The sequence below is a fragment of the Cupressus sempervirens genome, chromosome 1, assembly GCF_028749045.1.
Source record: "Cupressus sempervirens isolate cs-2001-9-10 chromosome 1, ASM2874904v1, whole genome shotgun sequence".
NCBI classification, from domain to species: Eukaryota; Viridiplantae; Streptophyta; class Pinopsida; order Cupressales; family Cupressaceae; genus Cupressus; species Cupressus sempervirens.
This window is the reverse complement of record NC_143118.1, coordinates 287011725-287038031: the sequence shown is the minus strand read 5'-3', so window position 1 is coordinate 287038031 and position 26307 is coordinate 287011725. Positions and strand designations below refer to the sequence as shown.

Below are 26307 nucleotides of genomic sequence, written 5' to 3'. Positions count from 1 at the left end.
TTAAAACATTAAACGGAGAAATAAGAAGTTGAATGCAAACTGTTTGACATAATTCCTTTCAGCAATTTGGTTTAGTTTTTTGGGACATCCAGGGGTGCCCATTACAGTGGTATCAGAGCTATAAGTCCTGCCATCCTGTGGAGGTCTTATAGGGAATTTCGAACAGCCGGATAGAGGGAAAAAGTAAGTAAAAAACACAGGCTAAGCATTTATGTTTGAGCATGCGACAGGGGTCTTATAATTTCCGCGATACCAGAGCAAGACAAAATAGGATTTCAGACTTGCAAAGCAAACAGTCTAGTACATCCGTACAGGTGGACATTGAATCCAACCATACAGACACAAAGGAGATATTCTTTGATCAGGACAATAATATGGGTGATCGAGATGACAGGAATATAGTATTAGGCGGAGGCGGAAATGCTGGTCCAGATCAGGGAGAGGTACTGTTCAGACAGTTACTGGATACATTAGAGCAGGGGCAGCGTATGCAGCAGGAGCAGAATAGGCGAATGGACATGATGTTGCAGCTCATGGCTAGACAAATGGGTGTCAATATTAATCCAGGTGATGCTAACAACAGAAACAATAACAACGGGGGAAACAATAACCATGGAGGCCAAGGCAACAACAATGGTCCTGAGAATAACATTAATGGTAATAATGGGCACGGCAACAATAGGAATGAGGCTGATAACTTTAGACATGTTGCACGCCCAGCGCGGACTGTGAGCTCGAGACCTCTTCTACCCACTTTCCCACCTAGAGATCCGGTTCAACCAGTAAACAAACCACAGATTACCAAGTTACAGGATCAGTTCAGGAGGGACTGGGAGGCTAGTGGACCGGAGTTTCAGGCAGATATTTCTCTTAGAGATTATATGGACTTGAGGATGAGACACATGTCTAAAGCAAGAGGGAGGAATCAAAACTTTGAGCTGAGGAAGAAAGTTGGAAAACTTTCTTTACCTTATTATGATGCTTCAGGGAAGATGACTGCACGAGCTTGGGTGCAGAAGGTAGATACATACTTGCAGCTAAATCCTATGCCTGAGGAGGAGGCTATCAAGTATGCGGCTATGCACTTGGATGGCGTTGCACATGAATGGTGGCATCATGGCATGGTGACTTTGGGGCATAATCAGATTACATCCTATGAGGAATTCACCGAAACATTGATTGGGAGATTTGACACTAAGGATCCCGAGTTACATTTTAAGGAGCTAGCACAGTTAAAACAGTCAGGTTCTGTGGATGCTTACATTGCCGAGTTTCAACACTTGTCTGTACTTGTTACTGATATCTCTCCTAGGAGATTGGTGGTGTTATTTTGTGATGGTCTTGCTGATCCATTACGAGGTTGGGTGAAGGGACATGATCCACTCACCTTAGCTGAAGCAACTAAAAAAGCACGAGATTTAGCCCCTTCGGTATACAAAGGAAAAAACCATTCAACAGAGTCTTCCTACCGCAAGGACAAAGACAAAAAACCGTTTCAGAAAGAGTATAGCAAACCCAAAGAAGGATCAAAAGGACTAGACAATGAAACCTTGAATGAACTTCGAAAGAAGAAGCTGTGCTTCCATTGTAGAGAGCCTTGGGACTTATCTCATAAATGTTCTCTCAAGGCTAAGGCAAATCAAATGGAGTATTTTTCAGCAAAAGAGTCAGAGTCAAAAGGGGAGGATCAGCACTCCGATTCAGATGAGGGTAATACTATAGAGGAGAGCAACATTCCTAAGGATGATAGATCGTTGGCACGCTTGACAGGGGCCCAAAAGGCAATCACATTTAAGGTCAGGGGTACTATCCAAGGGCAGAAAGTGATATCTCTTATTGACACTGGGGCTACACATAACTTCATAGATGCACAGTTGGTAGCCAGGAGAGGGTTACAGACAGAGGAGCATGATGGGTTTAGACACGGTGGCTAACGGTGATAAGTTATTATGCATTTGGAAGATATCTAATCTTCACATCAGGTTTGGAGATGGCTATGAGTTGGAGGATGAGTTCTATGTTGTGGACATGGGAGATTATGATGTCATCCTCGGCATGACATGGATGGCTTCACTAGTTGAGTTCACACTCAATCTAGCGAAATTGGAGATGAGATTCCAGCATGAGGGCAGAACTGTGGTACTTAGAGGACTTTCAAATGGAGGTTGCAGAGTAGTGTCCTTAAGGAGAATGCAGAGACTTTTTCGTCATGATGACATAGAGTGGGCGGCAGAATGCTACATTATGCCAACTTCACCAGAGCCACAAGAAAAGAGTCATCCACCAGATATCCAGAAGATACTTGATAGACACGCTAAAGTATTTAGCGATATTCCTCATGGGGTTCCTCCTAACAGAGGGATGGAACATGTTATTGAGCTCGAGGAGGGAGCCAAACCAGTTATGATTACTCCCTATCGTCATCCTAAGAAACACAAGGATGAGATAGAGAAGGCGATTAAGGATTTGTTGGAGATGGGGCATATCAGGCCTAGTAAGAGCCCCTTTGCTTCAGCAATAGTATTGGTAAAGAAGAAGGATGGGACGATGCGCATGTGCATCGATTACAGGGCACTGAATAAGAAAACAATTAAAAACAGGTATCCCATTCCTAGGATTGATGAGCTGATTGATGAGTTGCATGGGGCATGCTTCTTCACCAAAATTGATTTGCGATCCGGATACCATCAGATCAAGATGAGAGCAAAGGACATTGAGAAAACAACCTTCTGATGTCACTATGGCCACTTTGAGTTCATAGTTATGCCATTTGGTCTAACCAATGCACCTGCTACATTTCAAAGTTGAATGAACCAGGTATTCAAGAAGCAGCTGAGGAGATTTGTCTTGATCTTCTTTGACGACATCTTGGTCTTCAGTAAGACCTAGGAGGAGCACTTACATCATCTGGAGGAGGTGTTATCTATTCTAGAGAGAGAGCCATTGTATGCCAAGGAATCTAAATGTGAGTTTGGCATGACTAAGCTCCTTTACCTTGGGCATATCATTAGTGCAGATGGCGTTCGGGTTGATCCTGAAAAGATTAGAACTATTGTAGAGTGGCCTACTCCCACAAACCTTACACAGCTTAAGGGATTCTTTGGTTTATGTGGTTTTTATAGGAGGTTTGTTAAGGGATTCTCACAGATTGCTACACCCTTGATAGATCTTACCAGGAAAGGAGCCTTCGTGTGGACAGGGGCAGCACAGAGGTGTTTTGAGCATTTCAAGCAGGTAATGTCTTCATGTCCAGTTCTAGCTCTACCGGATTTCACGAAGCCTTTTGAGCTTCATTGTGATGCATCAGGTGATGGGATTGGAGCAGTATTGATGCAAGAGAAGCATCCCATTGCATTCGAGAGTAGGAAGCTCCGGGGAGTTGAGAAAAGTTATTCTATCTATGACCGGGAGATGTTGGCCATAATGCATGCATTGGCCAAATTTCGATCATATTTGGCAGGTGGACATTTTGTGATCAAGACTGATCACAACAGTATTAAATACTTCATGAGCCAGCGTGATCTTAATGACCAGCAACAAAAATGGGTGACTAAATTGCAGGCTTATGACTTTGACATAGAGTTTGTCAAAGGTAAGAAAAATGTGGTGGCTGATGCCTTATCTCGGAGACCTCACTTATGTGCTCTGGCAGAGATTTCAAGAGATTGGAGAGATCGGATTATAGCAGAGTATGTCGGAGATGCTTGGGCTTCTGGATTGATTTCAGGTACCATACAGGATGATCGCTATGAGGTGATAGATGGATTGATCAGAGTTCAGGACAGGGTTTATTTGATTCCATCATCACATTTGAGAGAGGCGATACTGAAGGCATTTCATGATGCACCCACAGCTGGACATCCGGGGGTCTTCAAGACCTACAGGCAGATCCGAGAGCAGTTTTCATGGAAAGGGCTCAAGGATGATGTTCAAAGGTATGTCAGGGAGTGTGTGGTTTGTCAGCAGAATAAGGGAGAGCACACATTTCCTGTAGGTTTATTACAGCCCTTGCCCATTCCTGATAAGAAATGGGAAAGTATTTCGATGGAATCCATCACTGGTTTACCACGAGTACAAGGAAGGGATTGCATCTATGTGGTGGTGGACCGCTTGACGAAGTTTGCTCACTTCTTTGCTATTCCGTCCACTTACACAACAGCACAGGTGGCAGATCTTTTCTTTAGAGAGATATTCAAGTTACATGGGCTGCCCAGATTCATTGTCAGCGACTGGGATAGTAAGTTTATGAGTGTTTTTTGGCAAGAGTTGTTTAGGTTGTGTGGTACAGATCTTACACCTAGCACTAGTTATTATCCGCAAATAGATGGGCAAATAGAGATTGTGAATAAATGGGCGGAAGGATATTTGAGGAACTATGTAACTACACAACAAAAGGCTTGGATCAGATGGTTGCATATGGGAGAGTATTGTTATAACACCACTTATCATATGTCCATCAAGATGACTCCTTTTATGGCACTCTATGGTTATGAAGCACCTAGCTTCATGGATTTAGTTTTGGGGGACAGTAGAGTGCCCAAAGCCAAAAACTTATTGCAGGATAGTCAGGACATCCTGAAAGTGCTCAAAAAGAATATACAACAAGCCCAGAATCAACAGAAATTGTATGCTGATCAGCACCGAATAGAGCGTAACTTCGAGGTAGGGGATATGGTTTACTTGAGGCTACAACCATATAGACAGTCATCGCTCAAGAAGAGCGGAGCTGAAAAGTTGAAACCTAGATTTTATGGTCCCTACAGGGTGATTCGCAAAGTGGGAAAAGTCGCCTATGAGCTTGAGCTTCCAAAGGGCAATCGAGTGCACAATGTGTTTCATGTGTCTAGGCTTAAGAAAGCCATCGGTCAGAGTGTAGTGCCTTCTGCAGATTTACCCCCTTTGGATGAGGAGGGGAAGCTTGTGTTAGTACCCGAGGCTATTCTGACACCAAAGAGAGGAAGCTTAGAAACAGGATAGTGAAGGAGTATTTGGTCAGATGGAAAGACCCGCTGGAGGAAGATTCTACATGGGAGAGTGAGCAGGTTATTCAGCAGGCTGGACTGAGATTGCTTGAGGACAAGCAATTTCAAGGGGGGCAGACTGTAATGTCCCCATTTTAGCAGTTGACCAAGTGTGTGTGCGTTAGCCTTGTTCTACATGGTCCCGAGGGCTAACGAAGGGTTTAATGGGATCCTGGAGTGTTTTGGCCTAGTCATTTCCAGTTTGGGCCAAAACGAAGTTGATTTACTCAGTTTCAGGCATACTTACTATTTTTAGTAAGTCGGCAGAACACAGTGCAGGTCAATTTTGGTGATTGGATTCGATACTCCTCGGTGAGAGCTTTCCAATGAGCTATCACTCGCATTATTCGGAGTCCGATTGCTAATACATTTTAATGCCTGAAGTTTTATTAAAGTAACGTCTAATTTAATTGTAAAATATTAAAGTGTTACTTTAATATTTATTTTATGGTGATGTGTACCCAAGGGAGACATAAGGGGTATTTTAATATATGTTTTATATATTACACATCTTTTATCCCACATTGCCCATATGAGTTGAGCGGACCCTTGGAAATAGAATAAAAGGAAGCATTTGTGGCTTCATTAGGCAGGTTGAATATGAGAAGAAATTGGTGTGTGAGTTGCAACTTCGTTCTTGGCATTTGAGGACGTCTATCCTCTCTTGTAACATTCTAGATGTCATTCCCTTGGGGTTTGGCCTTTGGAATTCTTTGTTATTGGCTTCATTATCAGGCAGTTTAGTTGCATTTCCGGCTACAGGCAGATTTGGTATTTTGCTCATATCTTCTTCACTACTTGTCCGACGCTTATGCCGCTTGGAGGGAATGGTATTATGAAGGTAGTGGACTGATTGAAAGACAAAGTATTGTAGCAGCAAGTTCGTAAGCATGGGCTGGAGTATTATGTCAATACTGCTAAAGTAATTAGTGAGTTGATAAATCTGCCATGTATTTGGTTTTATGAATTCTGAAAATAAAATTTTATTAGCAGCAGTTCATTTCCACTTTGCATATCATTGTAGTTTCTTTCTTGTTTATGTTGTATGATACCAATTCCATGCACGAAACACAACAAACAATAAACGTTTGATTTTCGGAGTTATAAGGGGTTTAAAACATTAAACGGAGAAATAAGAAGTTGAATGCAAACTGTTTGACATAATTCCTTTCAGCAATTTGGTTTAGTTTTTTGGGACATCCAGGGGTGCCCATTACAAGAGAAAATACAAGTTAAAAGGAGATTGAAGATGATTTAAATCATAGCAGCAAGTAATATTTGGAAGGATAATATATATGATTAGTTGATCATCATAAAGTTGCTGCCACCTACTCACATAAAGGGCATTGAGAATAGCACGGAGAAGAGAATAATAAAGTTAGATAAGTTTATGAGGGGATAAAGCTAAGTAAAGAGAGAGCAGCAAGTAAAACTCAAGTCAGATTGCATAGGTATGTTTGCTGCCCTACCAAAAGGGGCATTATGAATGTTGGGAGAAATTTATAAAGGGCCAATTAAGTACAAAGTAGCAACTGAAATATAAAGGCGATAATAAAGTTTTCCCCACTCTATTCTATACTATTACTATTATTACATATAATAACCACTATACTAATGAGAAAAGGACAAGAAGCATGGGAATATATATATGTTATTATTTCTGATATTTCAAACATTAGTTGGGACGAGAATTGCAATAAGGATAAGTCCTAAGAGGGGACATTACAGTTGTACGTGATTGGACAGTTAGTATCTTGTTAATCAAAGTAAGAAGTTTGATGGATGGGGCAAAAAAGGCCAACATCACAAGTCGGACATTACGAAGAAGTTATATGGACAAAAATCACCTTTGGGAGGAAAATCGCTTATGGTAGAAAAATCACCGTCGGGACAAAAAATCACCTTTGGGCCAAAAGCACCTTTGGGACAAAAATCACCTTCCGGACATTACACAGAACCTCCACACACAATAAGTATTTATCACTATTTATGCTCAAAACCAAATTTTATTTTCACCCACTATGTGCTCTCAAGATACTACTATGTGTTTTTTTCCTTTGGCTTCAAGAGTGGTTTCATTGTGAAGTAAATTTTAACAAGCATAGTTGTCTTCCAATTAAATTGAATACATGATAAATGTGAAGCAAATTGGTAACAAAGAATTTTGACAAAATTTTAGTTTCTTCAGCATATTCTTATTCTGTTTTTCTATTATAATTAGGAAGTATTGAGAATGGTGAAGAATCGAGTATATCTTACTAACACCGAATGAATCAAGTTTCATCATTTCTACCTTTGATAATTGGCGAATTGTGTGCATATTTCCTATCATTTTCCACTTTTTAAGAACAATCTATCGATTTACTGACTATGCCTCTTGATGCTATTTTGTTTCTCGAATTTTAGGAAATCTTGGTGTCATTTCCAAATTAGATAATAAAAAAGGTATAAAAATATATTAGACAATCCTGTGAGCTTGTGAATGTTTACACTTAGATGTAATAAGTGGCTAGAGATCATCAATAAGGTTGTAGATCATTAACAACTTTGTTGCAACTTCAATTTCCTACAGCTATATAATAAAATACTCTTCACATGAGGCATATGTCTCTTTCTCTCATCTATTTTATTTGCTCATACTAACATTTTATTCCAATCTTCATCTTATTTTTGAATTCTTGTTGACACCACAAAACTTCCTATTACATCATTAAGAAAATTACCAATAAATGTCAAATTTTGAAATCAAGCCAAGTAAATTACTTGATACAAAATGAAGCACAATTTGAGAAAAATATTCCAAACAACGAAATTAGCACATACCTTGCACTTTGTGCAACCATACCAACAAGGACTGCTGGCCATGCTAAGCCTCGAATCTGCAAAACAAATGAATTATTTGATTAAATTTTATTGTATCCAGTATAACCAATCCTATAAGCATCCAAGTATAAAAATGATATATTTATGCAAACAATTACAACTATATCTATAAATAATGACAAGTTGAAAAGAAGAGCCTAGTTCAAAACCACAATGAACACAAAATAGAGTAGGGAAGCTTATATCATAGTTTTAATGCATGACACATACACACTAAAATCCAAAGTATTTTTTCTAAAGCATATGAGTTGCTTGCAGCTTGTGAGCTAGATTTTGATCCATCAATTATTCCATTCAATCATTCATTAAAAATTTCTTGCTTACTGTGCAAATATGTACAAGAAATGCAAGGATTAAAAGAGACAACAAACATCAAAGGAATAATACAAAGTTTACAAAAATCCACTTGTAAGTGAAAACTTATGCAATGTCCCTTTTCTGGTCCATTCCAACATCAGTGGAAACCCCAACTTTCTAAGAGAAAGTACCAGCTCTATGGGAAAGGTATCCTAACAATGGCAAACAGTTCCTAGAGCCAAGTCCGGTACAATAGCACTTTTTGTGTGCAAATTCAACATCTTTGGTGCACTCCATACTTCTTGAAGAAGTTTGTCAACTTCGGAGAGTACTGATTTTCATATAGTGGATCTCTGCTGCATTTAAGGTATCGGTGCAGTAAGCAAATTCATGCTATGGGTTATTTTATTATTTTTGTAAAAATAATTAAATATTTGAGCTATTGTAGCAAGAACAATTCTCAAACAAATTATAGTTAGTTATTTAAAAAGAGGATTGTTATACAAAGATATAGAGGTGACATATTTTTGGGTCCAAAAATAAAGTTAAATTAAAAGGCCATCTAAAGTGAAAAATTCGATGTCAAGAACGAAATTGTCTTCAAAGCCAATAATGTCAAGAATGAAATTGTCTTCAAAGCCAAAAAGATTGAATATTAACTTGAAAAAAAACAATGATCCGAATGATGCAGACGCAAACTTTGTGAGAATACTTGAAATTCCTGAAAATACAAGGGTGAGTTGCCCTTTAAATGTTTCAATTATGGAAGAATTGGTCATTATGCTACATGATGTACTTTCAAAGATGCTGCGCTATAAGACTGATGATGATAACAAAAGAAAAGATAATTATAGAAGAGGACAAAAACAAAAGAGAAGATGAGAGAGATAAGCCTAAGAAGAGTTTTTATTTAAAGGAGAGCCACTCGTTTGAAGATGAAGACTGGGATGACTACTGAGTTAACTGATGAGACATTATTTTTGGCCATAAAGAAAGAATGTAGTGAAAAGTTTGGTACCCTACATGTGGAAAAATTAAAGTGAAAGATCAAAGACAGTAGCGCTTTCTCTTTGTAGATGGAAAAACTACCACTAATAAAGAAATAGTACTTTGTTAATTCTTGTTAGTATTTAGCAATGAAATTAGATGTTACCAAGAGGTTTTGTTGGTAGCCATAGCCAACTATCCAACACTGTTCATGTTTGGTTTGGGAACCCATTCACATTATGGCCGTAAAGACATTACAATTGATGTTAATGTTATATCTTTCTGTCATACTTATGTGTTGTGTTTGAACTAGTGTTGAATGTGTTTCATTATTATATTTTGGTTTACTCTGTAAGTTAAAGCACACACCATAGGTACCATTTCCTATTCAAATTTGGAGATGTCATCGTTGATCAATAGGCGAGCTAGTGGAATAATGGGCTGATTTTTTAAACAAAAATGCTAGTAATGAACATTGACATTGAGGACAACAAGGAAGAAACACAAGAAGATCGATTGATGGAGGACTTGTTACACTCATAGGAAGTTTTAGCCAATCAATATGTGCAGAGGGAAGCTTAGAAGCATGTGGTCCCTGAAGGCATGGTACAAGAAAAACTAATAAAACTTGTGATCCGTGATCTTCTCAAAACTTAAAGTATTTCAAGTTTTTTGGCACAAAATCATATTGACTTGCAAGAACAACATGAGAAAAAGCAATGAAAGCAACGTCGGTAACAAATACTTCAATGATATGGACGAAGGACCCATAGGGAGGAAGAAGAGAAGGATATTGATTGACATTGTACCCCTAACAATTAATGCCCCTACAGCCAAATAAGGACCAACAAACCAGATATCCTCAAGAAGAGGGAGAAATAGTAGAGAGATCTCTTCATCTGAGTAAAAAAGTGAGAGGAGATGACAGTTATGAGAAATCATTGAAAGATCAAAGAGTTCAAAAAAATTAGAGAATCCAATGAAAAGCACAAGTCGCAGAGTACACCAAAGTCATAGTCAGGAGAAGGTAAGACCATGTACATAGAGTGAGTTGGAAGAGGTTGCCAAAAACATACCACTCCTAAATTCCCATGAAGTCTGAACACCTATCGAAGAAACAAGTCTAAAACCTAGATTGTTGTGTAAGTAGTGGTGATTGCAAAGAAGTGAGCATATTTCACCAACCTGTCCTCCGCTACAAAGATATAATCCTTAATCTGCGCTCTAGATAAGCCCATGATGAAATCCATAGAAATGCACTCCCACTTCCTATCCAGAACAAGGAAGGGCTGCAATAATCCTACTAGAAATGTATGTTCATGTTTAGTTTGCTAACAAACAAGACACTCTCTAACATACTGAAGCATATCTGACTTGAGTCCTTCCCATGTAAATCATTCTCGAAACTATCACTATGTTTTAAAGTATCCTCAATGTCCTACCATGAGAACATCATGACAAGCCCTCAAAATCTTTTTCTTCATCTCTAATCTTCGTACCAATAGTATCCAACCCTTGTAAATGATAAGCACATTTACAATAGTATACCTTTCATCCTATGTCGAACCATACAGAATACTGGTTGCCAATGTATCTTTAGTATACTCTGCTGAGATCACCATGCAAATCATCAGATATCTCACCAAATGGCACACAAATGAGGCCTCCGTGATAGAGCATCAACAACTATGCTCTTACCTTTGACATACTCGATGTCAAAATCATAAGCCTGAAGCTTAGTAACCCACTTGTGTTGCTGATCATTCAAGTCTAGCTGATTAAGTAAATGTTTGAGATTATTATGATCTATCCACACTACAAATTTGTTGCACACGAGGTATTTCCTAAACTTGGCCAATGCGTGCATAATTGCCAACATCTCCATATCATATATATTGTAACTCCTCTCTATTAAGGAATGGAGATCAGAGATAGAGAAAAGACTGTGTTACCGGTTCAAGTTCGATACGAAATATGAGTTTGAAGAACTACTTTTCCGGTATAGCAAAATTTTGGAAAGGGTTTTGGGTTTCTTTGGGTTCATTCATACAAAAGCATGTAAAAATTATTGAAAATTATATATATATATATATATATATATATATATATATGAAGCCTAGAAGCATAGAGTATCATAAAATCATATGATTTAATCATTTAAACAACAAAAACACCATAGGCATAAAATTTAAACATGTAAGTTGTAATCATAGCATCATGGATCAAGCTCATACCGTCATATATTTCAATTTTCAAGTTCAACATTAAAGATTCAAAACATTAAAACTAAATCACGATCCATGAATCATAACAGCAATTTCAAGTATCATTGTTTCAAGCTCAATTTTCAACTAATCATAATGTATTAAATTTTAATATTCATCATATTCATTTTTTTCTTCTTCCTCATCTTCTTCTTCCACTCCTCCTTCTCCTAGCCCTTCCACATTAGTTGACTCGGCAATAGAGCTAACGCCAAAATAACCTATTTACATTCACTTTTTAGGGCTGCGGAACTCAAAAAAATATCAAATATGTTCTAAAAAAACACTTAAAAGCTGCCCATTGCTGGAAATTCGCCCGAGTTCAATGTAAATTTGAACTGGGTTCATCAAATTCGCCCAGGTTAGAATTTCATACATGTGTGTTCAAACCACCCCCCGCAAAATGGAATTCTAACCAAATTCTGGTCGAACCAGACCAAAACCCTGAACTGGTTCGAACCCAAACGTGGTTCTAAGGGCAAACCAGTGAACCCAGGTAACTAAGAGAAAAGATAATAAACTTAACGCAACAATTCAATTTGTATAGATTATATTACTAGAGTTTTTAACTTTATAACTACAAATTTATGATCTTTGTATTGCTTAATGTTTACTATAATATTAATCACTAATGTGATAATATACTAAGAGACAATTATATACTGTCAGAACTGTGACACAGTTTATACAATGGTACGTATAATCGAAGGTTTGTGCTCTAATTATTGTTATTGATCTGCACAGGAAGAAAGCAACAACCGTGACTTGGGAAATAGTCACCTATTTGAAGATGATGTAGAGTGGTAGTTTACCGAAGATGTAATTCGACGAGGTAGTCATATTGCCAATGATATTGATACTTTCTCTCAACAAATGTTGGTCGATATTTAAAATGACACGAAAGGATTCCCATGTAGAGTCATGATCCTACGTGGCATAAGCCACATATGCCACGTAGGGTCATGACCCTACGTGGTCCTTAATCAAACAATTATGCAACCTGTATGTAGTCAGGACCATTCACTAAAAAACATATTATGAGATATTGTCAGAAATTTCAATCTGTTATATACAAAAGTTCATAGTTCCAAAAATCGCCATGAAATCGCCGAAATCGCCGAAATTGCGATAAGATTCATGGCTCCCGATTTTTTTGGAATCGGAAATCGCTAGTGGCGATTTTTTCTTGTGAATCGCCTGAATCGCCAAAATCGGCGATTCATGGCAAAAATCGCCAAAATCGCCATCGTGAATCTCCAGAAATCGGTCGCGGCAACAAGGATAGAAAGTTCAATTTTTTTAAAAAAACACATGTTTTATTTGCTTTCTAAGCACGTTCTTCAGGCATTGGTAGACGCACACGTGCACGCACAGACACAGGCCCTAGCGACATTCGTGAGCCCATCTTATATGCGGGAGATATGGCTCGACAGTCCTCTAGGACCTACATTAGACGCCTTGCTACTAGGCAGACTGGATACTCAGAGGCTGAGGCTGAGGCTGTAGCCGAGCTTGAGGATGATGTTGAGGATGATGATGACTATGAGCCTGAGGCTTGAGCTGGAGCCTTGTTTTTATATTTTGTTTACAGATATTGATACTGAATCATTGATAGACATATGTTTCAAACTTTCAAAGTTTCAAACTTTCATGGATCTTCATCTTAGATTCTTACATAAATTTATGATTTGATGTCTTATGGATCATCTTACATACATTCTATGATTTAAATCATTATGATCATTTGATTTCTATTTACTTCAGCTAGCCTACAATTTACATTTTAGAATCTTAGATAACATAGTTACGTATGTGATGGATTTTATGTTTCATGTTTATGTATGTTAAGTTTTAACTTCTATTTGATGATGTTATAGTGTGCTTAAGTTATATTCAATAAAGGGTGCATGAAATAAGTTTTAAATTGTTAAAATCTTTAAATTTAAAGGGTTTTTTCAAATTTGCCGATTCATCGTTGATTCATTGCCGATTCACGATTCGATTCGGCCTTGCCGATTCCGATCCGATTCCGATTCACGTTTCTTTGCAAAAGTTAATTTATTAATTGTAAATCATAATAATTATGTGTGTATGTAAGTTATACACAAGAACGTGTATAAGAACATGTATATGATTTACAATATGAATCAATCCGATACAAGCTATATCATTAACACTCTCTACTCCCCCTCAATTTCAAACTCTCAAACGCAATTGAGTGCATATCATGCACCAATACTGCTCCAATGCCCTCAATCGAGGCATCACACTGAACCTCAAACAGTCTAGTGAAATCTGGTATAGCAAGGACTAAACATGTTCTCATTAATCGTTTTAACTTATCAAAACACTATCGTGCTTGATCAGACAAATGAGACTCCCCCTTCTTCGTCAAATCTGTGAGTGGTGTTGCTTGTTGTGCAAACCCCTTGACAAAGCGTCTGTAGAAACCATAGAGCCCAAAGAGCCCCTTAAGTTGTGTAAGGTTCTTGGGTGGAGGCCAATCCATGATAGCCTGGATTTTCTTTGGATCAACTTTGACACCCTTTGCACCGATGATATACCCAAATAGAGCAACTTTGTCATCCCAAACTTGCACAGAAACTCCTTGGAAGACAAGGACTCTCTCTCCAAGACATCCAACAGCTGCTCCAAATGACTCAAGTGCTCATCCCAAGACCGACTGTACACCAAAACATCATCAAAGAATATCAACACAAATTTCCACAACTACTACTACAGCAGCCTGTTCATATAGGACTAGAATGTGGCTGGTGCATTAGTTAAGCCATATGGTCAAGTGTCAAACCTCATCTCCATAGTACATTCATTCAAGTAGAATTCCACAATCATGTAAAGCCTTGTCATCCCTAGGATGACATCCATCCATCTCTCCCAAACTTGCAACATAGTAATCAGCCTTAAACTCATAGTCACTCAACCTCAAAGGAAGGTTGAAAATCCCCCTAGTGAAAGAAAGTAAAAATTCGTCCACCAATCACTCTGAAACCTAGCAACTCCTCTAAACCATGTCTAGCCGCTAGTCCCTCATAATGAAGTTATTTATGACTCTTGTGTAGAATGACCACTTGCTTCCTTGCTAATACCCCTCTCGTCCTGAATGATCCCTCTCTCTGAATGCTAGAGAGGCATGCAACAAGTGCCTCTTCCTTCGCTCCTTAACTGACCCCTCTAACGCACTTTCTCCCTCACTACAACTATGCACAGTTTGCTGGTCTAAGTTTTAAGAACTTTCATCATCTCCTAAAAGGTTCCATTTTGTTTGTCTTAACCATCAAAGTACATTTATGTTCTAGGTCCCAAGGTTCTTGGCATTTGAAGCAAATATTCTTACATCTCAGGACATTCAAGGTCTTACCATTAGGTTTTGAAATGTTTTCTTTTGCTACTCCGAAATTTTATGAAAAGGCTTTTTATCTTTGCTTCTTTGGAAATGTTTGGAGGATCATTTATTTCTAGAGTCAACATGTTCCATGTTTCTTGTCTTCTTTATGGCCAACTGAAGTGTGGGTGGGTGGGTTAACCCAAGTATGCAAGGGATCTGAAAGTCCATCTACAAATAACACTGTCAACCTCCTCTCCGATATACAGATATATATGTCACCATAACTGATAACCACTAAAACTAAGATATGTATATCTCTAGTGACCCATACTGCTAGAGTTGTGAAGCTCCCTAAAATACATCTCTAGCTCCTTGCGATCAAAATGCTTGACGTTTATTGGTGAGCTCATCATAAGAGGTAATGTAACGATGCACCAAAGTAATCAACCCATGTTACCACGACTCATGCGCAAGTGCATGTAAAGTAGCGAATTTGATCGCATTCTACTCTAACATAGGTTTCAGTGAGAGGTAACTATCAAACTTAGGTAATAAAATTAATTTATATTTTATAAAGTCAAATATAAATATTTAACCTTATTAATTAGGGACTATAGTTAATTGGAAAATATTTAAACTCCCTTTATTTGATGAAGTTATCTTAAATGACATGGGGAAATATTATAGGAAAAGCATGTAGATAAATAGGGGAAAAGCAATTGTGAGAAAATAGGAGAAAATAGCAAAATCCAAAAAAAATATATGACAAAAGTGAAGGGGAAAAAGTGATTTTATTTATCCCGCATAGTAAGACAAGTGAATGAGTTGTTGGAGCATTATAGAAGATTTCCAAGAGCTCACTTTCAAGATGCTGGATGAAATAAGAAATTTTATGAAGTACTGGAGAGCTCTTATTCAAGGGGTTTTAAGGACAAAGTCCCTTATGGATGCATTCTTTGTTGTTGAAAGACACAGTCAAGAGAATCTTTATTCATTTCAAGCTGGCCAACGTAAAAAATCTTGTCTCAATCACTACTCGTCTATAATAATTTGAAGAGGGTTGTCATACAGCCAAGATCTGCTATTTAGGGTGTAATACTGTGTAATGTCCCCATTTTTGCCAGCATCAGAGTTTCAGGGATTAGCCTATTATTGTGATCCTCGTAGGCTAATTATTGTGGATAGAGGGTCTTCTAAGGCAGTGGCTTCACTTGGGAGGGTCTTATCTCCTCCACAATTTAGTAAGCTACAGGTTGGTCTTCATTCGACTCAGATTAGACTTCTTTGGGCTAAGTTTTGTGTACTTACTATTTGTGGTAAGTTGGGCGTTGATTGAGATGGACCTTTTCTATTTTTGGAAAGTGCATTTGGTCACATGGAGAAATAATAGGTATGACTCTTATGTCAAACAACATATTTAAATGATGAGTATTTTGGGAGTTATTATATTTTTGGTGGTCAAATTATTATTAATCTATTAAATGGCTTATTAGGGAGTTATTATATTTTTGGTGGTCAAATTATTATTAATCTATTAAATGGCTTATTATAAAGTTATAATTTAACTTTATAATTTCTTTGAGATTTGAGTTATCATTGGAAAGAGTCATTTATTAATTAGTTAAACCAAGTCAAGTAAAAGAATCTAGTGGAAGCTTCTAATTAATGTTGTGTGGTGAAGCTTCTTGAGTGAAGTGACTTTTTGGCAACAAAAAAGACATCTGGAGGTTATAAATACAAGCCCATTTGTTGAGAAAGGCACGTTTGAATATTTGTTTGCTTTTGTTGCCTTTGTGGCTTTTTCTGAGTTCCGATTTTTGTGCCCTTGCTGAATTATAAGGGTCTGAATTCTGAGTTGTTCTTTTGGATCTACAGCTGAAGTATTGTAGATTCAAGTCTGAGATTTTGTTCTGAGGTTGCATTGGCAATTGTGCTGAGGTATACAATTGGTCATTTCTCCTATTGTTTTACTGTGGCTAAGGAGAGTTTTATGTTGATGAATTTCACTAGCATTGGGGAAAATTATTAAATTTATAACTGCATTTTCTGTTCGAAGGGATTGGCTGATTATTGAAGTCTATAGGCAGCGTTTGGTTAGATGAGTTTCAGATTTGCACAATTGGGAGGCTGTGATTCATTAGGTTGTGCTGAGGTTGGAATTTGAAGAGGTACGAGCTGTAATTTGGGGTTTGTAGCCAGATCATGGCTGCGATCTGAATTTACAAATTAGCATCATTCATATTGCAAACAAAATATGCAGATTGGCATCCAAACTGGCATTACGTTCCAGGCTGCGTTTGATGAGGAAGCTGGTTAGTTATTGTATATTTCATTTCCAGATTTATTCTGTCTACCTGCAACACTATTTGTCATGTCCAATAAATGAAAATTGTGCTAGCATTTAATAAAGTGGGGAGTTGCTCATTAATTGTTTGTCAATATTCTTATATCAATTTCCTGTCAATTTGTGAATGAATCAAATGATTGAAAGAGTGGAGTATCAATTCCCATATTGGTATTATATATAGTTATGTGCATCTATCCATCTCTAGTTCATTTGCTTAAATTTCGAGTTCACTTGTCAAGTGTTTGAAGAATTGTCAAACATCTGAATAATTGATGTATTTTGAGTTAATAACCAGCTAGGGGTTATTACAGTGGTATCAGAGCTTTCTTGCAAAGTGTTTGACAAAATGTCAAACAATTGAATAACAAAAGAATTTGGTGTTTGATGAAGTTATAACCGGTTGGGGTTATTACATACTGTTTGGTGGTCATGTCTTAAGGTATTATAAAGGGTTTATATCTGTTATTAAATGCTGAACTCGGTCTGCAACATTGACTGAAGGCACTGTACAATCTGTTACCCAAGATGGGAGTGTCATACTTGCAGCTATAGAGTTGTACTCAGAGTAACGAGAATCGCCATAAAATCGCCTGAATCAGCGATTCGGCGATTAGATTCAGCAATGGCGATTTTTTTGGAGTCGGAAATCGCCATTGCGATTCAGGCGATTCAGGCAAAAAATCGCATGAATCGCCTGGAAAACTCGGCAGGAATCGCCCGCGGCCAATAAAGTATAGAGTTGTAAAATTTTAAAAAATTGCTTGGTTTTTTTACTTTGTTTTTGACCATTTCTCTTTGTTATAACCCTAAAGGGCCTTCTATTTATTTAACATGAGTAGAAGAGAGGAAAAGTGAGAGAGAAGAAGAGAAAAGAAAAGCCATAGGTTTCTAACCGGCAAGAAGAAAGAGCACAAAAGAGATCAGCAATCCATTTGGGGAGGCCATCAATTGCTTTGGGAGCATTAGGGAGCCAATCTCAACACTCCTCAACTCATTTGCAAGAGGTAAGTGCTCTTTTTTTTTTTGCATGTTAGTGTATTATGCATTTTTTGTTAAATTTTTATAGTTTTCAAGATTTTTAGTTTAGATCTTGAATGTTCTTTATTTTTACTAAGTTGCAAACTAGGGTTTGTTGTTTTGTAGCTTTTATTAGCTTCAAACTTTGATATTTTACATATAAATTTTTATTGCAGCAGCCTTTGCTTTCATTTTTTGCAAATTCGCAATGGGTAGAAAAGATGAATGTTGGAAATATAACGAAGAGTTTCCTGGAAGAACCAAATATCAAACAAAATGTATTTTTTGTAAAGAAAAAATAACTTCTGGGGGTATTTATAGATTGAAATACCACATTGCTGCTATACCTGGACACGATGTTACAATTTGCACTCACCAAACTCCTGAGGCAAAACGCACTTGCTTAATGGCATTAGAAAAAATTGAAAAAGACAAAGCCAATAGGAAAATGCAACTTGAAGGGTTAAGGGGTATTGGCTCCCATGTTCCCGCATCCGCATCTGCAGCCGCATCCACATCTGCATCTGCATCAGCTTCTGCATCTGTAGGTTGTGTTGGAGAGGGTTCTTCTAGGCCTCCTTTTTATCCTAGTTCTTCTGCTCGTGCTGGTGCTAGTCGGTCACATACTGAGACAGAGTCCCACACCAACCTATTGCAGCCTAGAGTGCGGAAAAACAGAATGGATAGTTACTTTGTGCCCCGCACTACTCCTGGTTCCCAACCCACGCTTGAGGGCATGGGTTTGAACAAGGAAATTCATGATGCTGCCAGAAAGGAGATATGCAAATTTTGGTACTTTTGCAACATTCCATTTATTGCAGCCAGGTAATTGATTCTTTTTTCGTTGTTTTCTTTAAAGTTAAAATTAAAAGTAAAAGTAAAACTTTAATTATATTTACTTGTTTTATAATTTGAGTCTTTGACATCTAAATTTTTATTTGTGACAGGGCTCCTTATTGGCAGAACATGATAGACGCGGTTGCTATTTGTGGTCCGGGGTTTAAAGCCCCAACTGAGGCTGAGTTGAGCGGATACCTCTTGGATGAGATGGTAAAGGACATGAGGGCTGAGCTCGAGGAGAACCGAAAGGAGTGGATTGCAAAGGGTTGCACCATCATGACTGATGGTTGGACAGATAGGAGGAATGGAACACTCCTCAATTTTCTTGTATCCTGTGGAGGTAATTGATCATTCTACTTTCCTACATACATAATTGTAAATTTTGATTTGTTGAATGCTAATTTGTTGATGATCCATTTAATTTTAATATTCTAATTCGTTGTTTTGTTACTTGTAGGATATACCATGTTCATCAAATCCATTGATGCTTCCGCACATGTAAAAAATGCCACATACTTATGTGAGGCTATTGAGGAAGTCATAGCAGAGGCGGGAGAACAAAATGTGATCCAGGTGGTGACGGATAATGCAGCAAGTTATGTTGCTGCAGGTAAACTTTTAACTTTTCAAGTTTTGAAAATAAATTTATTTGAATTTTGAAATTTGAATTTCTAATTGACTTAAAATTGTTGTAGGTAAACTTTTGATGGAGAGGCACCCCACCATATTTTGGTCCCCTTGTGCGGCACATTGCATTGACCTCATGTTGGAGGAAATTGGCAAACTTGAGTTTGTCAAGTCATGTGTGGAAAGGGCAAAAAACATATGCAAATTCATTTATAATCATTCATTTGTCCTTAGCACAATGAGGAAGTACACAGAAGGAAAAGAGTTAGCTCGCCCAGGTATCACGAGGTTTGCCTCGAATTTCATCATTGCAGTCCTTGTTGACATCAAGGGATGAATTGAGGAGCATGTTTGTTGGGCGGGAGTGGATTTCCTCTTCCTATGCTACGACCATTGTAGGGATAGATGTGGCGGATTGCATATTTGATGAGGATGGTTTTTGGAAACCCGCTAGAGAAATCCTGCAGGTAAATTTATTGCAATTTAACATTTAGTATTTTACTTTTACTTTAAGTTATATTATTTTATATTTAAGTTTTGACTCAAGTTTTTTGTTTTACTTTATATGTAGGTCACTGAGCCCCTTGTAGCTTTGCTACGAACTGCTGATGGGGAGAAGCCCTCTATGGGCTACATTTATGAGGGCATGGATAGGGCCAAGGAGGCCATCAGAGCCCAATATGCAGGAGTGCAGGAGAGGTATGGCCCTATTTGGGACATCATCGATAGGAGATGGCAGAATCAGCTCCATCGACCCATCCATGCAGCAGCTTACTTTCTGAATCCGGCATATCGTTTCTGTCCTGAGTTCAAGGCGGATGCGGAGGTTCTCACTGGCTTATACACAGTGATTCAGAGGTTGAGTAGCGATGAAGATAGCGCTGCTGCGATTGTTGAGCTAGACCAGTTCAACAATAAAGAGGGGCCACTTTTCTCTAGCAGGATGGCCATAAATGCTCAGACAACACTACAGCCAGGTAAAAATTAAATAATATATTCAATGTTCATGAATCTAGATTCTAATCTTAAAGTTGATTATGTAATTTTAGAGTTAACTTGTAATTTGTAAATGAGACTAATTGTTTCTATTTTCAATTTTTCCCTTATTGCAGATAGATGGTGGCAAATGTTTGGGGCCACAACCCCAAAACTTCAAAAAATTGCCATTCGTATTCTGAGTCAGCCAAGCAGCGCTTCTGGATGTGAGCGCAGTTGGTCCATGTTCGAGCACATCCATTCGAAGAGGAGAAACAGGTTGACAGTGCAGAAGTTGAATGATATTGTCTTTGTTCATTACAACCTCCGTCTTAGAATCAGACAGATTTTGGGCACTGACTCCTCTCCGATCATTCTAGAGGAGATTGATCCAGAATCAGAGTGGCTCACAGAGGTTGTGGATCCAGTCTTCACTGAGGAAGACCGTGTGTGGGTTGACCAGGTGGATATAGAGGCTGAGGCAGCTAGAGCACGTTCTTCAGGCATTGGTAGACGCACACGTGCACGCACAGGCACAGGCCCTAGCGACGTTCATGAGCCCATCTTACATGCGGGAGATATGGCTCGGCAGTCCTCTAGGACCTACATTAGACGCCTTGCTACTAGGATGATGTTGAGGATGATGATGATGACTATGAGTCTGAGGCTTGAGCTGGAGCCTTGTTTTTATATTTTGTTTACAGATATTGATACTGAATCATTGATAGACATATGTTTCAAACTTTCATGGATCTTCATCTTAGATTCTTACATACATTTATGATTTGATGTCTTATGGATCATCTTACATACATTCTATGATTTAAATCATTGTGATCATTTGATTTCTATTTACTTCAGCTAGCCTACAATTTACATTTTAGATAACATAGTTACATATGTGATGGATTTTATGTTCCATGTTTATGTATGTTAAGTTTTAACTTCTATTTGATGATGTTATAGTGTGTTTAAGTTATATTCAATAAAGGGTGCATGAAATAAGTTTTAAATTGTTAAAATCTTTAAATTTAAAGGGTTTTTTCAAATTTGCCGATTCATCGCCGATTCATTGCTGATTCATTGCCAATTCACGATTCGATTCGGCCTTGCCAATTCCGATCCGATTCCGATTCTTGTTACTTTGGTTGTACTAGTCATAAAGCTGTCGTAACTGGTCCTGGAGAACGTTCAAAGGTGACCCTACCTGTCATTGTTGAATACTTACATGGCATCACTCCTGGTGGTATGTAAATCCTTGGCTATATCATTTTTCTGTTATAAATCTGAGATTTCAACTTCTTATAGTTTCAGTTAATTCAGTCAAGGAAAAGAGACATGTGTATGCATAAGTTTGAATGAACTGTGTGTTATCAGAATTTAATTCCTATGTTATATTGTAAGCATTTGTTATGTATATCCTATATTGAATGAAATCTAAAGTCACTTGGCAAATAATGACAAACAAATATAAACATTAACAACTGAGGACAAGTCAGAGAACTTTGGAACCAACTTGCAAGCAAACTAGTTGACAAAATTATAGTTACTAGAAAAGCACAAAAAAAGTGATTAGCAAGGGGCATCTAACACTGGTTTATAATGAATCACTACATATGAAATATGAATTAACTTATACTAACTTTAAACTACCCAATTGAATCCCAAAATCTTATTGCATAATAAAACCATACAAACAGCACTTGTACCCAAAAAGTGATGCTATCATAGAAGAAGCCTACTCCTTGTCCATGGAAGACCTATATTCACCTGAACATATGTGTTCGCCGCAGGAACTAGACTGGTGTTCTTTGAGCCAACAAAAGCTGAAAAATTCAATAACAAATGAATGTGTTAGAAAACAAATACTAAAAAGGCAAATATCCCAAACATGTGATGTTAATTGAGAGGGTTTATCAACCGTAAAGAGAAAAAATTTAAAAATTTGTTTTTCTTTGGGAGTGAGGGTGACAGGGATAGTTTTATAATTTACTTCTGGCCATACCATGAATCATTAATGTCCCAAATGCCTTTGTAAGGAAAAGCATCCCAATCCCACATGCAAATGCTACAAAAGACATCCTCGACAATTGTTGTTGTGTTTCGACTTTATCCTGCAGCCACAGATCCCTTATCAGAAATGGAACGAACTATCTGAATTTGTCAAAAAGATAAGTGCCAGAACCAAATCAAATAAATCAATAGTACTATTCTATTACCAACAATGAAATATCTAATGAAATTTAGCAGGTTCATCTTTGTATTACCTAGTTATCTTGAAAAGGATCCCTTACATTTTAAAATTTATCTTTTCCAAATTAGAGCAACATAAATAATGTTGTGCCCCTAGAAAACGATTAATTTTTGGTACAACTATAAATATCACAAAAAAAAATTGCTTTTAAGATAGATCTGTTTTTACTATGATAGGATGGAAAAATCAATTTGAACTTTGCTGCTTCAAACTTCAGCTCATTAAAAAATCTTATGCATAAAAGTTGAAATAATTAAAGGTTAATATAGCCTATTATGAGGAAAATGAATTGAAAATTTTATTCTCAATAAACCTATAATATGCAGCCCTCAAAACCAACTCTTCTAATTGTATGCAATAAAATACAGACCCTCTAATTCTTTCTGTCTAACAAATGAAACATGCATACATATATGTGTCACTATGTGACATGTGTTGTAACTCAATTTGCAAATGTCAAATTTTGCTTGAGTCCCAACTCTTTTCTACACATGGGCCTCAATTTTCCCATCACATAAAACCAATATAAAAAATCTTTGTATGGGTCTAAGTGTTATCCTTTCTCATTCCCCATGTGCCTACTCATGAGACAAGTTGCAAGGGTCCTAGAAAAGTTCAAACCTTGATCTTCACCACTTTTCACTACACTATCTCATCAAGAGTGCAAGTTCAAACCTATTCTTATGTCCATGCCTAACCAGATGGATTCTTCGTCATCCCCAAATCCTATCATGAGGTATCCCTAACCCCAAAATCCCTAAAACGCCAACATTTTGCACTTTTCACTCTCACTTACCTACATACACAACCCAAATTGCCATGTAATGTCCCAATTTTGGGGGTCTCTTACAGTGCAGCTGAAGCTGACTTTCAAAGGCTATGTCAGCATGATCAGTGAAGTTTCGATGCCGCCAATGTATTTGAGCAATTTGATGGAGATGAATAACACTTTCTGGAGTGATTTCAAACTTGTCTATAATTATTATTTAAGGTAAGTGTTTGTCAAGTCATAGATCAATATTACTAATTCTAGAGAGTCAGCAATTGCATAACTCAATGATTTCCTCATGAGAAAAGGTCTTTGCAATATTTTTAGAATGGTGTTAAAATAAAAGTTATATTTTATATTTAACAAACATTTAAATATATAATATAGTGTGCAATGACCACTTTCTAGGTCTGTCCTAATAGTGATCTCGAGACATAGACTTGGGCAGAAACTAGAATTGAGTATTACTGAAGTGATTAAATTTCTTTAGCTATTATATATCATAGTTCAGAAACAAAATTTAAAATATTATTATTTGGTTCTCTGATATTGTTGTCTTACTTACCTTGACTAATTTCTATAGTAGATAATAGAATTATTGTGCTTGGGTATAGAAACAGTCTACAAGAGGTTCCCTCGTGGTTCTCACCCATTTTGGGATCTCCACCTCAAGGTGACCAGATTATTCCTCTCCCTTCACAAACTCTCTATCCATTGTAAGTATAAAAGAAAGATCAAGGACTTAGCTTAGTATATAGTATTAATTTATATATTACATATATAAGTATTGTTGTCGGTATAATTGCCTTTGTTGGGACTGGTTAAGTTAGTCGTTAGGAAGTTGTTAGTGATCAAAAAGTAAACCGTTATGTCGCGACGGTTGAGTCACACCCCTTCAAATGGTATATGTACACTCTCACTATAGACGAGGGATCATTAGCATTAGTATTGTGTTGTCATATGATATTGATGTACTTGAAGAACATTAATGGAATATATGGTGGTTTCCTATTAGACACTTGCAATTGCTTTATATGCTATACTTCCTTATTACAGTAGCATGTATCAAACTAGTTTACTAAAAGGATTATAGTAAACTGGTTTGATACAAGCTACTCTATATGGTGGTTTCCTATTAGACACTTGCAATTACTTTATGCGTCATACTTCCTTATTATAGTAGCATGTATCAAACCAGTTTACCATAACATGTATCAAACCATTTTGAAACCAGTTTAATATATGGTGGTTTCCTGTTAGACACTTGCAATTACTTTATGTGTTATACTTTGTTATTACAATACCATGTATCAAACCAATAAACTATAAAGGATTACTTTATGTGTTATACTTTGTTATTACAATGCCATGTATCAAACCAATTTACCATAATCCTCTATAGTAAATTGGTTTGATACATGGCATTGTAATAACAAAGTATAACACATAAAGTAATTGCAAGTGTCTAACAGAAAACCACCACATATTCCATTAATGTTCTTCGAGAACATCAAGATCATATGACAACAAAATAATAATGTTGATGATCTCTAACCTATAGAAAGAGTGTACATATACCATCCAAAGGGGTGTCACTCAACCGTCATGATGTAACGATTTATTATAGTAAACTAGTTTGATACATGCTATTGTAATAAGGAAGTATAACACATAAACTAATTGCAAGTTTCAAACAAGAAACCACCATATATTCCATTAATGTTCTTCAAGTACATCAAGATCATATGACAACACAATACTAATGTTAATGATCCCTCTTCTATAGTGAGCGTGTACATATACCATTTGAAGGGGTGTGACTCGACCATCATTACATAATGGTTTACCCTTCGATCACTAACAACTTCCTAATGACTCACTTAACCATTCCCAACAAAGGCAATTATGCTGACTACAAGCATCTATCTCTTTATATACATACATAATCTATATAATTCTAAGTTTAACATTATTAGTGAATATTTATATAATATATCTATATCAAACTAATTATCAATTCTTTGTTCCTAATAGAGATCAAATATATATCCTTTTTCTACAAGTATATATGTATACATATATAAATTTTTATTAATGTCGAACAAGAGACCACAAAAAGGGTCAAAGGGACTACCATAACACAACAAGAGAGACCTAATTTTATTAATGTCGAACAAGAGACCACAAAAAGGGTCAAAGGGACTACCATAACACAACAAGAGAGACCAATCAATAGCAAGAACCCCAAACAGTGCGCGAGAAAAAGCATAAACAACTACAAACAAGAAAAAAGAATTGGGGTTAGTCGTCAGCCACAACCTAGATGTGACCTACTATAGAGAAGAAATCCAAAACCAAGAGATATAGCCCAGGGTGAGCAGAAACTCTATGCGGTAGCTAAGAAATACTAAAAATGGAGAGTTGTTGCCATGAGTCACTCCTACAAGGCCTCACACTATGCTCAGGGATAATGGAACCAAGCGACTATTGGATACCCTGAACCAAGGAGACCATTGAGAAGGACGTGATGAGCTGATTCGTGGTCTATCTTAAAGGAGACTGAATTTGTATGGTATGGTCCCAAAGCCTCGTGGTCTCTTGAAGGTAAAGGGCCAGGTACCGTTGATTGGTATACTTGAAGGAGAATAGAGACCGGCACCCCCTAAAAAGACAATAAAAC

General features: G+C 37.2%; 4 protein-coding genes across 6 annotated transcripts in view; 3 read left to right on the top strand and 1 right to left on the bottom strand.

The window, feature by feature from the left end:
• LOC149577218 (protein DETOXIFICATION 46, chloroplastic-like) overlaps positions 1-26307 on the bottom strand; it is a 236674-nt gene that overhangs the window by 163161 nt on the left and 47206 nt on the right. For all 3 annotated transcript variants that reach the window (XM_089822725.1, XM_089822742.1, XM_089822733.1), the window contains exons 3-5: positions 22610-22718; positions 22375-22430; positions 7845-7900 (exon numbers count right to left, since the gene is read on the bottom strand). In XM_089822725.1, the coding sequence (XP_089678851.1) occupies positions 7845-7900; positions 22375-22430; positions 22610-22718 (221 nt within the window). The remainder of the gene's footprint in view (positions 1-7844; positions 7901-22374; positions 22431-22609; positions 22719-26307) is intronic.
• LOC149577221 (uncharacterized) lies at positions 17835-19350 on the top strand. Its single transcript, XM_089815041.1, has 2 exons — positions 17835-18987; positions 19110-19350. The coding sequence occupies exons 1-2, from the start codon at positions 18371-18373 to the stop codon at positions 19348-19350; spliced, it is 858 nt and encodes a 285-aa protein (XP_089671167.1). The 5' UTR covers positions 17835-18370.
• LOC149577220 (uncharacterized) lies at positions 19328-19966 on the top strand. Its single transcript, XM_089815030.1, has 2 exons — positions 19328-19612; positions 19698-19966. The coding sequence occupies exons 1-2, from the start codon at positions 19468-19470 to the stop codon at positions 19964-19966; spliced, it is 414 nt and encodes a 137-aa protein (XP_089671156.1). The 5' UTR covers positions 19328-19467.
• Positions 19948-21453, top strand: LOC149577219 (uncharacterized). The gene is made up of 3 exons (XM_089822754.1): positions 19948-20096; positions 20201-20606; positions 20742-21453. The coding sequence occupies exons 1-3, from the start codon at positions 19977-19979 to the stop codon at positions 21386-21388; spliced, it is 1173 nt and encodes a 390-aa protein (XP_089678880.1). The 5' UTR covers positions 19948-19976; the 3' UTR covers positions 21389-21453.